Source organism: Danio rerio, chromosome 2 (genome assembly GCF_052040795.2).
Source record: "Danio rerio strain M-AB ecotype USA chromosome 2, GRCz13ab, whole genome shotgun sequence".
Taxonomy (NCBI): Eukaryota; Metazoa; Chordata; class Actinopteri; order Cypriniformes; family Danionidae; genus Danio; species Danio rerio.
In genome coordinates, this window is record NC_141022.1 from 3,327,501 (window position 1) to 3,340,796 (window position 13,296).

At 36.5% G+C, this 13,296-nt stretch overlaps 3 protein-coding genes and 1 long non-coding RNA gene across 9 annotated transcripts in view; 2 read left to right on the top strand and 2 right to left on the bottom strand.

Annotated features, from left to right (window-relative positions):
* The window catches only part of usp14 (ubiquitin specific peptidase 14 (tRNA-guanine transglycosylase)), a 24,260-nt gene extending 23,025 nt beyond the window's left edge, over window positions 1–1,235 (bottom strand). The window contains exon 1 of one of the 2 annotated variants that reach the window (XR_015477572.1): window positions 1,066–1,205. Coding sequence is in view for 1 of the 2 variants with exons in the window: in NM_199973.1 (NP_956267.1) it covers window positions 1,066–1,081 (16 nt within the window). In the remaining variant the exon portion in view is untranslated. 2 annotated transcript variants of the gene reach the window in all.
* Window positions 1–13,296, top strand: part of eif2b5 (eukaryotic translation initiation factor 2B, subunit 5 epsilon) — a 393,495-nt gene that overhangs the window by 284,109 nt on the left and 96,090 nt on the right. The window lies entirely within an intron of this gene.
* The window catches only part of rock1 (Rho-associated, coiled-coil containing protein kinase 1), an 81,782-nt gene continuing 75,099 nt past the window's right edge, over window positions 6,614–13,296 (top strand). For 4 of the 5 annotated variants that reach the window (XR_015477480.1, XR_015477481.1, XR_015477482.1 and 1 more), the window contains exon 1: window positions 6,614–7,489. Coding sequence is in view for 2 of the 5 variants with exons in the window: in XM_087238672.1 (XP_087094798.1) it covers window positions 7,391–7,489 (99 nt within the window). In the remaining 3 variants the exon portion in view is untranslated. 5 annotated transcript variants of the gene reach the window in all.
* On the bottom strand, window positions 7,212–10,067 carry LOC147836984 (uncharacterized). Its single transcript, XR_015478127.1, has 2 exons — window positions 9,300–10,067; window positions 7,212–9,053 (listed from the first exon to the last, which is right to left on the bottom strand). It is a non-coding gene; the product is annotated as an uncharacterized LOC147836984 (long non-coding RNA).

Consider the following 13,296-nt stretch of genomic DNA (forward strand, 5'->3'; position numbering starts at 1 on the left):
GGTTAAAATGACTAGAAATAAGTGAAATATTCTTAAGAATTAAATATTAAGTGTTCTTCAGAAGAGTGTACTTGCATTAAGATTATATTATAGTAGCAATAAGTGGCATAAAATGGTCTTACAATGACATTTTTACCTTGTAAACATTTATTATTATTTATTTAGGATATCCGTTTTCACATTTTGATTCCAATGCCTTATTATTAAATGGTTGAAATGACTCAAATTAAATGAATTATTCTTATCATGTGTTCTTGAGAGGTGTGTACTTGCATTACGATGAAATTATAATAGTAATAAGTGGCATAAAATGGTCTCAAAACGACAGTAACGTCGTTTACCGCGATATATTAGGTGCGATATATCGTATAGATATCGTGGCAGGTCTATTAGTTCGTATTCATCATATTAATGACTATCAACATTCTCCAGTCAATAAATAGCGCTAATAATGTTTGGAAGTCATACTTCAACGCAATTTCAGACTGAACATACAGATTAGCATAGTAAACAACATAGAGACCTTTAAAATTGACTAATGTGCCAATATTAAGCCAACTTTACCTCATTAGTTCTCACCGGTAATGTAAACAAGTACCACTCACCTGTTAAATAGCACACTAGTTACAACAATAAAGCATCACATTTAAAATCTACAAGTTGTTCTGTTTAAATATTACATTAGAAAAATGTAAAGTACATGTAAAGTATGCTGACTTACAGCTTCTAAACATATTATAATTAAGTTAACGTAAACTGAAAGCAACCTAGCCGGCGAGATGTCATGCTGTATCACTAAGTTACCGTTACTCCTCCAATCTGCTCATTCACAAATCACAGCATGAACATTATATCAAATAAACACATCTCCTACATAAAAGTCATCCCATAAAGCCTGCCAAAGCGTTCCCGCTTCTTGTTTAGCTTCCAACGTGTTTTTACAACAGAAAGTATGAACTGAGGCCTGAAGCTAATGTTTCATGCTAACGGCGCTCACTCTTCTCAAGCATCTCTTATCGTTTAAAGACCAACTATGATTTGCGTTAAATCGTAGTGTTGACGTACCTGTAAATACGGGCATCTTTCTGTCTGCTTGTCCTTAAACACAGCACAAATCCAAAGGGTTTACGATGGGATGCGGAAGATTTGTGTGTCTACTAACTTCATTCAAACGGCAGCCCACAATGACGCTGCAACTGCATGATGACCAGATCGATGAGCTCGACGAGCGATTTACTTCCCCTCGTGCCAAACTCCCTTTTATTATTATTGCATATGAACACATACTACTTGAGCAAATAAGGTTAAATAAATATAATTAAAATTAATTTATAGCTGTTTTTGTGAATACTTTAATGAAACTATTTCACATTTATTTTGGTTTGGCCAATATATTCAACATTTTTGCATTAATGTTAGCCTCATATATGTTTTAAACATTTTCCTTACCTTATAAACATGTGATTTTGGGTTATTATGTTAAGGATGCTTATATATTAATATCTTCTCCTTTAATGTTTTTGCATAAAATGTAAAATATTTACATGTATTATCAGTACTAAAAGTGAATTTAGTAACTTTTGTTAACAACAAAATTTGAAGAAACATAAGTATATTATATTTTTATGTAAATAGATAATGTACCCTCTCGTCCTTTTTTTCTTTTATTTAATTTTTTCTTTTTTTTATTTAATCTTTGTTAAGGAATGTGAAGTAATTTTGTTGTAAAAATGAATCTATACTGGTTCTTGTTAATAATAATAATAAAACAAAATCACTACAATATTCCCACAGCATGCCGTCAATCAAACTATTATTATGAATTATTAGATATTAGGAATTATATTAAGAAAAAACATTAAAAGCAAGAGGAATAAAATAAATTAAAATTAAGACAGTTTACTTGTTAATTTTGGGTTTACAGATAATATTAGAGGTCCCTTAGAATTGTTTTTGATTTACATTTGTATTGCAGTACTGTTTTAATTCGTTAATGAAATGAAAACAAATGAGTTGTGTATGAAATATTCCCATTGTAACCATTAGTTGAATAATAGAAGTTTAATCCTTTTCTATTGTTTTCATTCACATTATATCAGAGTCAGACCAACTTACCTCGTGCGAATGTCCTGTAACGAAGCGTTGGGTGATGAATATTAATGAGAACAATGTTTGAATTATTTTTGTAAATAAAGACCACGTTTAATACACTGCTTTTCCACTAGATGGAGACCGTCAATAATCGGTAGTAAATCTGACAACACAGATTTAACATATCAGAATGATATCCGATTAAAAAAATTAAATGGGGCAAACATTTTCTCAAAAATCCAACATCAATCTGGAATTTTATTCCAAATTATAAATTTTCTAAATTTGGAGGGTTTAATTTCTTATTACTCTATAACTGTTGATAAAATACCAGCTAAATTATCTTAATTTTATAAGCAATTTCATCTTATTAGCAATTTCATCACTATTATACAAACACAACGTTTCTCCTCACAAATATTTTATTTGGAATAACCAAAATATTGTATACAAAAACAAATTTCTTTTCTTTCAAAGCTGGTTTAAAGCAAATATTCTGCTTGTTAGTCAATTATTTAACTCAAATTGCCATTTAATAAATCATAATACATTTCTTAATTGATTCAATATTTCCATTCCCCCTAAAAAATTTGCTGTTGTATTGTCCTTCTGTGTTTCCTCTTTTAGACCCTTCCACAATGGTTGGAAAATGTTGTTTCTCAGCAACTTCTTTAAACAAATCAAAAGTTTTTTATTTCTTAATGGAACTGTATCACACTCTCAGAAATAAAGGTACATGAGCTGTCACTGGGGTGGTACCATTTCAAAAGGTACACATTTGTACTTAAAGGTACCTCAAACAAATCATGCAAAAACAAGCATCAAATCATACATTGATCGAACATCCTTAATCACTGTCAGATTCTCCTTTGCCAAATTTTTCTGAGTCATAGCCTTAAAGGTGTATTGCACACATGCAGTGGTGGAAAGAGTACTGAAAAAGCATACTTAAGTAAAAGTACCATGCCTAAAAATGTAGTGTGAGTAGAGGAAAAGTGCCTGTTGTAACTATTACTCAAAGTAATATACTACTAGTATATTTAGTAATATACTACTAAAGTAGACCTTTTAAAAGTACTCAAGAGTGAGTATTATGTGGCTAAAAGTTGATGCATTTACATGTAATTTGTGGATGTGTGTGTGTAAACGTAACATTCTGTAGTGCATTTAGTGATTGTGCAGCAGGCACACAATGTCATAAGACGTTAATATTAGGTTAGATTTAGGTTGTGATGTCAGGTGACCAAAATTCAATGTCTAGTCAGTGTCTAAGGACAATGTAATTTTGATATCCAATAATGACATCAAATGACGTTGATATTTGGTTGATTTTAGGTTGATTTTAGGTTGTTAGAAAGTGACCAAATCCAATGTCGAGCCAACATCTTAAACCAACATCCTATTGACGTCAAATACTGACATGTTATTCATTAGTAATGGCAACCAGAACTCAACGTCTGATAGAGGTCATAGTGGTAACGTTGACACAACGTCAAGCTGTAACATCTTTAGACGTTGATATTTAGTTGGTTTTAGGTTGGACATTGGATATTGACATCGGGCTGACGTTGAGTTCTGATGTAAACCCGATTTTCATTTCCAAACAAAATGCAGCGTCTCCATGACATAAGGGTACAATTTCAATCTGACATCATGTTGACGTCTTGTGCCTGCTGGGTGTTTAAGGCCATTTTGGTCATCATACAGTAAACATCCATCATCTTCTCATTAGTGACATGCATTTAAACCAGGGGTGCCCATTCTCAATCCTGGAGTGCCGGTGTCCTGCAAAGTTTAGTTCCAATAACAATCAGACGCACCTGGGCTAGCTAATCAATCTCATACTAGGCTTACATCCATGCAGGTGTGTTGAGGCAAGTTGGAGGTAAAATCTGCAGGACATCGGCCCTCCAGGACTGTGTTTGGGCATCCCTGATCTAAACACCCTAGTAGCAAAGAATTCTGGCCCAGATTTGGCATAAAGCTGGCACAGCAGGCATTCATCCGGCACTGGCATACAGCATGTGGGCCAAACATGGCCCAGGTTTGGCAGAGGTGGCACCGTTTTTAAGGCGACACATAAGATTTGGGCCAGATGAAAAACGTAGTATTTGGCCCAGATTTAAAAATTTGATAAGTGGGCCATGTGAGTTTGGCCAGTCTTGACCCACATTTAAAATACACTAAAATCATTTTTGAGTAAAGAAAAAAAATTCTACCAATCAGGTCACTTTGGGAAAAAGCGTGCCCATAGTGTGCCTAAAGCGCATCACTCCATGGGTTTATCAATTTCATTGCTATCGTGACGCACCAACCTATCTGGCCCAGTTCAGGCCCAGTTATGAGTTATTAACTTGGCTGAGATTGGCCCAGATATGGTCTGTGTTTGGCCCTTGTCTGGAAGCCAGATTTGGTCCAGTCATGTATCGTAATTCACTGCGGCATGTGGGCCAAGCAAAACCTGATTGTGTGGGCCAGAGCTGGGCCAGAGAAATTTTGCTATGTGGGCAGTCTCTGGGTCAATGCGTGATATTGAACATCTTCTTGGACACTTAATGCTTCCAAACAGTTTGCTGCAATGTAAAGTGCACATGTCTTGAAGTAGTTCATTATTATTTACCTTCTATGTGTGATTTGATTGGACAGGAATTACAGGACGGATTTTTCTAACTCCCAAAGACAAAATAAAGTAGTGACTGCAGGTTGAAGGAAAGTAGTGGAGTAAAAGTACCGATACAGCACTAAAAATGTACTCAAGGAAAAGTAAAAGTAGACATTTTTAAAAGTACTTAGTAAATTACAATTTCTGAGAAAAACTACTCAATTATAGTCATTTGGGTATTTGTAATTAGTTACTTTACACCACTGCACACATGTGAATGATAACAACTTAAACTTGCTGTTTCTGAAGTTTTATTTTCTTTCTAAATAGCAGTTTTAGCATAACAACTATTAAATATATTGGACTGAGGACAAGGACATGAGTTTAGTGTAAAGTGTTTTTAATAAAGAACAAAAATCTGAGACCTAAATAAAGGACATATTCCTTTAGAACAACTTAAAGAAATCAACCATCAGTCCATTTTAGACATTTTTTTGGGATAAAATACTTTTTATTCAGTGTATTTATGCTTTTATCTCAGGCACAGATAGTGTACTTTTCTGGTAGAATGTCCCATATAGCTATTTTTACAGTGTGCTTACTGTGCTTCATTGTGTATCCTATTATGCAAAGACTGACCGTACAGCACGCTTGATGGTTTATTTTGCTGTGGTGATTCCAGATTAATAAAGGGACTAAGACGAAAATACAATAAATGAATGAATAAAGTACAAAAGGTGCATTTTAGAACTGTTGGGCCCGTGGCTGGAATAGGACCCCAAAATACAATAGTATCTGGATGCAGCTTTTATGATGCAAGCTGAGACTGCATCACTCAGCGATGCAATGTCAGAGACAATGCACTCAAATGGAGCTAGTGACATCACTGTGACTGTTAGGGTTAGGGGTGGGGTTAGGTGAGCCCATTAAAAAGCATTGGATGCAGCCCAGATTGCACTGCACCAGGTCTGCAGCCAGACCCCTCTCCCAAAATCACTAAATCCCTCCTGCTTACATGCAATCTCAGATCGAATAATCAAAGTAGCGTGGTAAACATACCTGCCAACATTTGTCCCTGAAAATCTGGGAGATTGGGGGGGGGGGTTAGGTTTGGGGTTGAGGTGTCTGAATAACACTGCTGCAGACCGGGTACTGTGTACTGTGGTGTTAGTAGCTAGACTATGAAGTGTGTTTCGGGCGACCGCTGCAATCAGATCCTACACCAATATTGGTGACCAAGGGGTTTTACAGGGGGGGAGATGGTTGAAATTGCTGTAGCTTTCCGGGAGAAATAACAAAACGGGAGGGTGGCAGAAAATGTGTATGAAATACGGGAGACTCCCGGGAAAAACGGGAGTGTTGGCAGGTATGGTGGTAAACAATATGGGACAGTTTCACAAGTTGTCACTGTACGAATGTGCGAAAATAAAACCAACTTTACCTGAATATCACAGTGTGCTTACTTCATCATACCGTACGCATCTTAATAGACTGTAAAAAATGACAAAAAGTCATGAAAACAAATATTTAATGTTACTTTAACTTATTTAATCAGGTTTCAACAAAGTTTGACTTAATATTTTTAGTCAGTTTGACTGATGTAAGTTGAGATGACTATACAAGTTCATTTGATTCAACTAAAATCATTTAGGCAGCAAGTATTTTGTAGTGTATGGACTGAGTGTATGTCTGACCGTACAGTACAGTCGCAAAATATTGCAGAAATGTACTGGCGTGGCGCTGTACAGCCCTGAAAATGCTTGCTCTGCGGTTCTGCATGCGAACACATACTGCAGAAACACGTTGGTTTTCAGACCCGCCATTAAACCGAAGCGGGAGCGAGCAAGTGAGCGAGCGAGCGTCTGCACATGCGCAGTCGGGGAAGTTTCGAAGTTAACTGACTCTCCGGGGTGTTTCAACAGGAAGGCGGACATGTTGGTCGGGCAGTGGGAGAAAATCGGGCACCCTCTATATTTTTTTCTCCTTTTTGAATAACAGCATCGATTGAAAGCTTGATGTATCCGTTTAGCTACGGCTTCGTGGATTACATACATGTTGGGAAAGTACAAACCGGCGCGCGGAATAGAGGAGGTTTATCGCCGAAGGACTCGTAAAGGATCGTTTTAACCAGGATCTTGTTTTAACTGATCGAAATTTTCGTAAGGCGAAGTTTTGTCTCTGTCTCTCGCCACTTCTCACTTTGCAGCTGTCAGACTCGCTCGGCCTGGCGAGCATTTATGGACGGAGGCCTGGAGAAACTTCGTTTCTTATGGCCGCATGCTAACTCTGCACCGTTTATTTCACGTCTTCAGTGTTTTGTTGCGGGGATGTGATCAGTTTGCGTGTTTTAAACGAGCCCCTCATATCTCCCGAAGCTAAATTAGCTTAGCGCAGTATACGTTAATCTGTTGCTGCCGCTTTTTGTGTGTTGCCAAGTTGTCATGGACTAATCCGACACCTTGTCTTGTCGTTGTTGTTGTTTTGTGTGGAAAATGTGGCTTTTCGTCCCCTCTCGGTGTTGTGTACGTTTCAGCGAGAGCGAAAATGAGGCAGTAAGGCACAAAACGCTGCTTTGATCAAACTGCTGCTTATTGCTTTTGTGAGGGCAGAGGAAGTTAGCGAGTTCATTTGCTAATCTAGCCAGTAAACTCGCATCTCTTTGCACTCGACTGAATCAAACCCCCCATCCGATCAGTTATGGAGATGTCTATTGGAGAAAGTTTGACAGCTCGTTTCGAGAAGATCGATGCTATGCTGAAGGATCCCAAATCAGAGGTCAACACAGACTGTCTGCTGGTAAGTCGATCGCATTTATTACAATTATCGTATCGCTTTGTTTTGGGGACATTTGTTTTTGCTAAGTAGATACAGTTTTGAGGTAAAGTTGCTTTTACATTGGCACATTAAATCATTTTTGAACAGTGACAACTTTTGACACGGTCTATTTAATTGACTGTGAACAATATGATGCTTTGATAGTCATTGGCTGCTAATATGATTTCCCTACTTCGAATTAGCAAATAATGCATTTCTGAGATTATATTATTAATGATGAAGTTCCAATGTGTGTATATAAAAAACAACTTTACCTCATCCTAATGTATGCCAACTGTTTTATCGCTTTTTTGTAGACATTTGTTTTTGCTAAGTAGCTACTCCACAGTCTGTTGAGGTAAAGTTGAACAGCCTCAACTGCAGCACAGCATTAGCACTATACTATATACAATATACACTATACACTATATATACTGTGAATGTTGTGCTCTTGGTGGGATATGTCCACCATAATAAGGGATTCCCCCCAAAAAAATCCCAAAATTACTAAATATGTTCACTTGGAGCTGTTTCATTATAAATAAACAGTTAAATAGTCAGTAATATGTTTATTATTATTATTATTATTATTATTAACACAAGAAAAAATAAATATATGCATTAGCAACAAACACAATAGCAAACTTCAACTTATTAAAATTAATATTTATTATGATGAAATAGAATCAAGCTATCAATTTCATTAGCCGTTTCTCCACTGTATAACTTACACATTCTGATCAAAGAACAACGAATGAATCTCTCATTTATTAAGATTTTTTTTTATTACATTAAATAAGATGTGTCACTTAAAAAATGTAAACGTAATAATGAAAGCATTCGACTGCTTTCCCAACTTTTTATGCTCATTCAAGACGAAATTAGTTGTGTTTGGGGAAAAAAAAACACCAAGATCGACATTGTATGTTATTATTATTAAATATGTTTGTATGTCTGTTTAAACACGCACCCAAAAGCCAGACTTTCTCTCTGTTTCAAATCGCGTGTACAGAATCCGTTTGGGAAACAGCGTCTGTTTATCACTATGGAGCGCGTGAGCTGACAGTCACGCACTGCTATATGACTGTTTTGAGGATTGTATAGGATGGGCGACGGCACCTGTAATCAAAAGGAAATGGAATCGAGCTGTTGTTAATATTTATTTATAAGTGTTTTCACTCCTAAACAAAGCGAAAGCACAGAAGACTCACGTTTTAGAGCAAGGGGCGACCCCTGATGGTTCGGCGGTATGGGTTGCGCATAGGGAGGCTCGGCTGTTCAGAGAAAGACTGAAAATATGGGAGAAATAAGGGAAAATACTTTTAAGGGATGATAGCAGTATAGAACAGTAAAATACGGGAGAATCCCAGGAAAAACGGGAGGGTTGAAAGGTATGTTCTATTGCGTTTAGAAGACATTTGTTTTGCTAATTAGCTACTCTAGCTACAATCTTTTGAGGTAAAGTTGGTTTTTCAATCGCATATTATTTCATTTTTGGACAGTCTCAACTTGTGACAGTCTCAACATCAACACAACATTTAATTCACTGTGAATGTTGTGCTTTGATAGTCTCTGGCTGCTAATAAGATTTCCCTACTTAGAATTTGCCAAATAAAACCAGCTTTACCTCATCCCAATGTATTCCAATCATTTTATTGCTTTTTTGAGAAATTTGTTTCTGCTAATTAGCTACTCTCTAGCTACACACTTTTGAGGAAAAGTTGGTTTTACAATCGCATAATATTTCATTTTTGGACAGTCTCAACTTGTGACAGTCTCTCAACATCAACACAACATTTAATTGACTCTGAGTGTTGTGCTTTGCTTTTGCGTCAAAGTAGCCGGAAGTCATTCATTTTTAATGAGAGCCGGCGACGAGGAGCAGCGCGGCGCGGCGCGTCTTCGCCGATGTGAGTGTCGAGGGGAGTTGAAATCAAGTCAACTTAATGCTAATGATCTATGACGCGGTTTGGTGGCAAGCAATCTGAATGAAGACGTCCACCGCTTGATAGTAGTTCAGAGAACACAGAACTGTGAACTTTGGTTCCGACCACAGTTGTTCCCAAGGGTTTGATGATAGCGGTTGCCGGATTTTCAATTATTTACAATGTTTTCTTACAGGAACATGCATTAAATAAGTTACTGGCGAGTTACTGATGTTCATTAATGTTATATAAATTTATCTTAAAAAAGCGGGAATCTCACGCGATGTGACAGTACAAAACAGTATAGCTGCTTCAGGATATTTCAGACATATGGACACATATTGGATAAAAAGAGCAAAGTCACACCACACGCAACTTGATCTTTCATTGTTAAATGAATTTGATAAGAAGTGCGCAACATTTTCACTCTAGAAACATGTTTCATGCAGGAATGTAAGTGATATGCTGCAGCGGCTCCTTTAAATACGAGATCAATGTAGCGTGTTTTGACGCTCTCGCTGGCGAAGCTGAAGACAGACAGCGTTGTCGCCAGGGCGGCCAGAGCGACCTTGGACGCTCTCGCCGCTTTCGGTGTGAACAGACAGTTACTAGCCATCACAATTGCAATATCTGTAAAAAAAAAAAAAATTGGAGTTATATATTTTCCCTAAATTGCATAGTCCTACTGTGAACAGTGTTGTACTTTGATAGTCATTGGCTGCTAATATGATTTCCATATTTAGAATTTGCGAAGAATACTTTCTGAAATTATATTATTAAGGAGAACGTATAAATGTGTGAATATAAAACCTCACCCTAATTATTTGTATACTATGTTGACCTGCGGTTGGCAATTTAAAAAAAAAAAAAAAAAAGTGAATTACTTGCACGTCAAAGTTATTTTTTGCTTTAAGAATTTCTGCTTTGCATTCATATTCAACAGGATGATTATTGTATAGATTGCATTTTTTTTGTAGTCTTACTGTGTTTTAATATCACACCGCGTTAAGAGGTTTCTAACTGAGAGTTTCAGTTATTGATAGTGGCATCAGTGACACTTCCTAGTCTTCAATCTCACAGGCTTTGACAAGTATTATAGTAAATCCAGGTCACAAGATTTTATCCTGAAATGTGCAGTGTCAGACGTGTGTGTATGGATCTTATATATATATATATATATATATATATATATATATATATATATATATATATATATATATATATATATAATATGCATAATATAACCCTTTTGGTTGATGTTTTACATATGTGTTTACCTCATGTGTAGGAATGGTTCTGCTCCTGGCGTTTGAATGATATAGTAAAAACCTCATAATAATAATAATATTAAAAAGAGCTTTATAGCGTGTTCTTGGATGGTATTATGACATTATTATGATATTGTTATGACATTATTATGATTATAACTATATTTCAGTTTTCCGAAGTACATTTTCTTTTTATTTTAAGTTCTCTCATTGAAATAAGATAATCCTAATTTGTCTTTTTATACAAGCGACAAGACAACAGAAGCGGTGGTATACTGTAAACATACTAGGAATGCTTATTTATTGGTTAGACATGAATATTTGTACTGTTTTAGATTAATGGTGATTGGTTGAATATATAGCCTCAGGTTGTAGATGTTTTTTACTGCTATTTAACATCTAAACCGCATCTTCCACTTCATCTGAAATATTGAAACCCACTACAAATCAAACAGTAAGGGACTTTATAATCATTTTAATCTCATCATTCAAAGAAGGAACACCAGTGCTTGGACGTTAGTTGGTTGAGAACATGATATACTTCAAGCTGCATAAAACACTATGATGATCATTTTTGGAGCGCATTTTTCAAGAAAAACGTAAGTTTTATTTAAATTGATTATTACTACTAAAACAGTGGTAAATAGCTAACAAAACTGTACTCTTGATTAAAAAAAATGTGTTTGTTGTTCGTTCAAACTGCTTATTTTAAATGAGATAAAACAACACAATTATTGAGTTATTTGGGGGACAACTTTTTATTATTTACCTTACGACCTTACTTATGATTTTACCTTTAATCCACTTAATTTTGTAAAAACTAATACGTTTACTTAATTCCTTTATGTTTTTCCAACACAAATCGATTGTTTGGAACCCAGCATTTTTCACAATGAGGGCAATGGCTACACCAGAGAGAAAATATGAATGATTCTGAAGCTGAAAATACAGATTGTTACACTGACTGAACACATAAGTAGGCCTATTTTTTTGTATCAAAGTAGACATTTGGCATTAGAAGGACAGATATTCCCTCTAGTATTATTAAATTTCATATTCACTGTTTTAAGTATAGTAGTTTAATTGCAGCACTGTCACTTTCTTTCTTATTTCTCACGCTTTGAATGAAGGCGTTTGTTAATTCTCTAACATACAAGTCACACACAGACTCTCTCTGTGCTCTCTAATTCCCGCCTCTCTCCTAATAATGCACTTATATGAGAATAACAAACCACCTAAATCCCTGGTAATGTGATATGACGATTTCAATGATGTGCTTGCATTTCTTTTATTGTTAGGTGAGCAGCTCCGGCATGCAGAATGACTATTCCCAAACTTTTCTGATGTTATTTTAGTATTGGTCGCTTTTAGGATATCTATAAGCTAGTACACTCTAAAACAGGGACAGAATTCATGTTTAGAAGATATAAAACTGATATAAGCATCCAAACCTTGTAGTTTGTCCGCCTAAATGGATCAACAGTTTTATTTGGGTCACCTCGTACTTCAGTTTCTCATCAAAACTTTTGATCAATCAAATGCTCTTTAGTGTCTGACATGCCCCGCCCCTTTAGGACGCTTTTTTATTTGCCTTTCATTTGATTAGCTTGATCTCGACCACTCTCACTGCTCATTGGCTGTTTTTTTAAAGGGGAGGAGCTATTATATGTTCAAGTTCAAGTTCTGTTTATTTATATAGCACGTTTCCAACTGCCACATAGCTGCAAAGTGCTATACAGAGAGAAAATAATAGGGGTGTCAAAATTAATTGTTTCTTCGGTGCACCGCGATGCAGATGCGGACAATTCTGTATCGTTTCAGTAATAATCATAACCGGTTATTATGTACTGACGTCATTTTTCTCCTATGTGCTCTGTCGCGAGGGAGGTGAGCGCGAGTATTTACAACACTCAGGCAACTCAGGGCCGGCCCGTGGCAGAGGCACCATAGGCATATGCTAAGGGCGCTGTATATCCAGGGGGGCGCCAGAGATGAGTGCGGTTCAGTTGGTTTTGTTTTCGATTTTCCTGACACACATTCAGTTATAGACGGCAATAACTCAAAAACCTAAAAAGATCTAAAGTGTGTTTCCTACAAAAAGACAAAGCTGGTTATGTTTCACAGCTGTCTTTCTTTTTTTCCGCTCGACATTACGAGCACTGCTTCGTTTAAGCCCTCGCAATATGTTTAACCGGGAGAGCTCGCGCGGAGAGGAGAAAAAGTGCTTCTTTTTTTTTTCGTTTTTTTTCTTCCTGTTTTTCTGCTCCGCTCAGCGCGAGCTCTCCCTGTAGCGAGGGCTTAAGTGTGTGTGTGTGTTTGTTTGTTTGTTTGTTTGTTTGTTTGGTGCTGTCTATGTTTGTGTATGTGTTTGAATGAGAGACAGTGTGGTGCTGTGTGTTTATACAGACAGCTTGTTATAGCCTCCCCCCTAAAATATAACACTGTATATAGAAAGCATCGTCAATGCACCGTGATGCACCGAGATATCGAATTGAACCGAATCGAAGACTTGATAATCGTAACCGAACCGTGAAACCAGTATAGGTTCACACCTCTAGAAAATAAACACATGATATGAGCATAAAACAGTAAAACT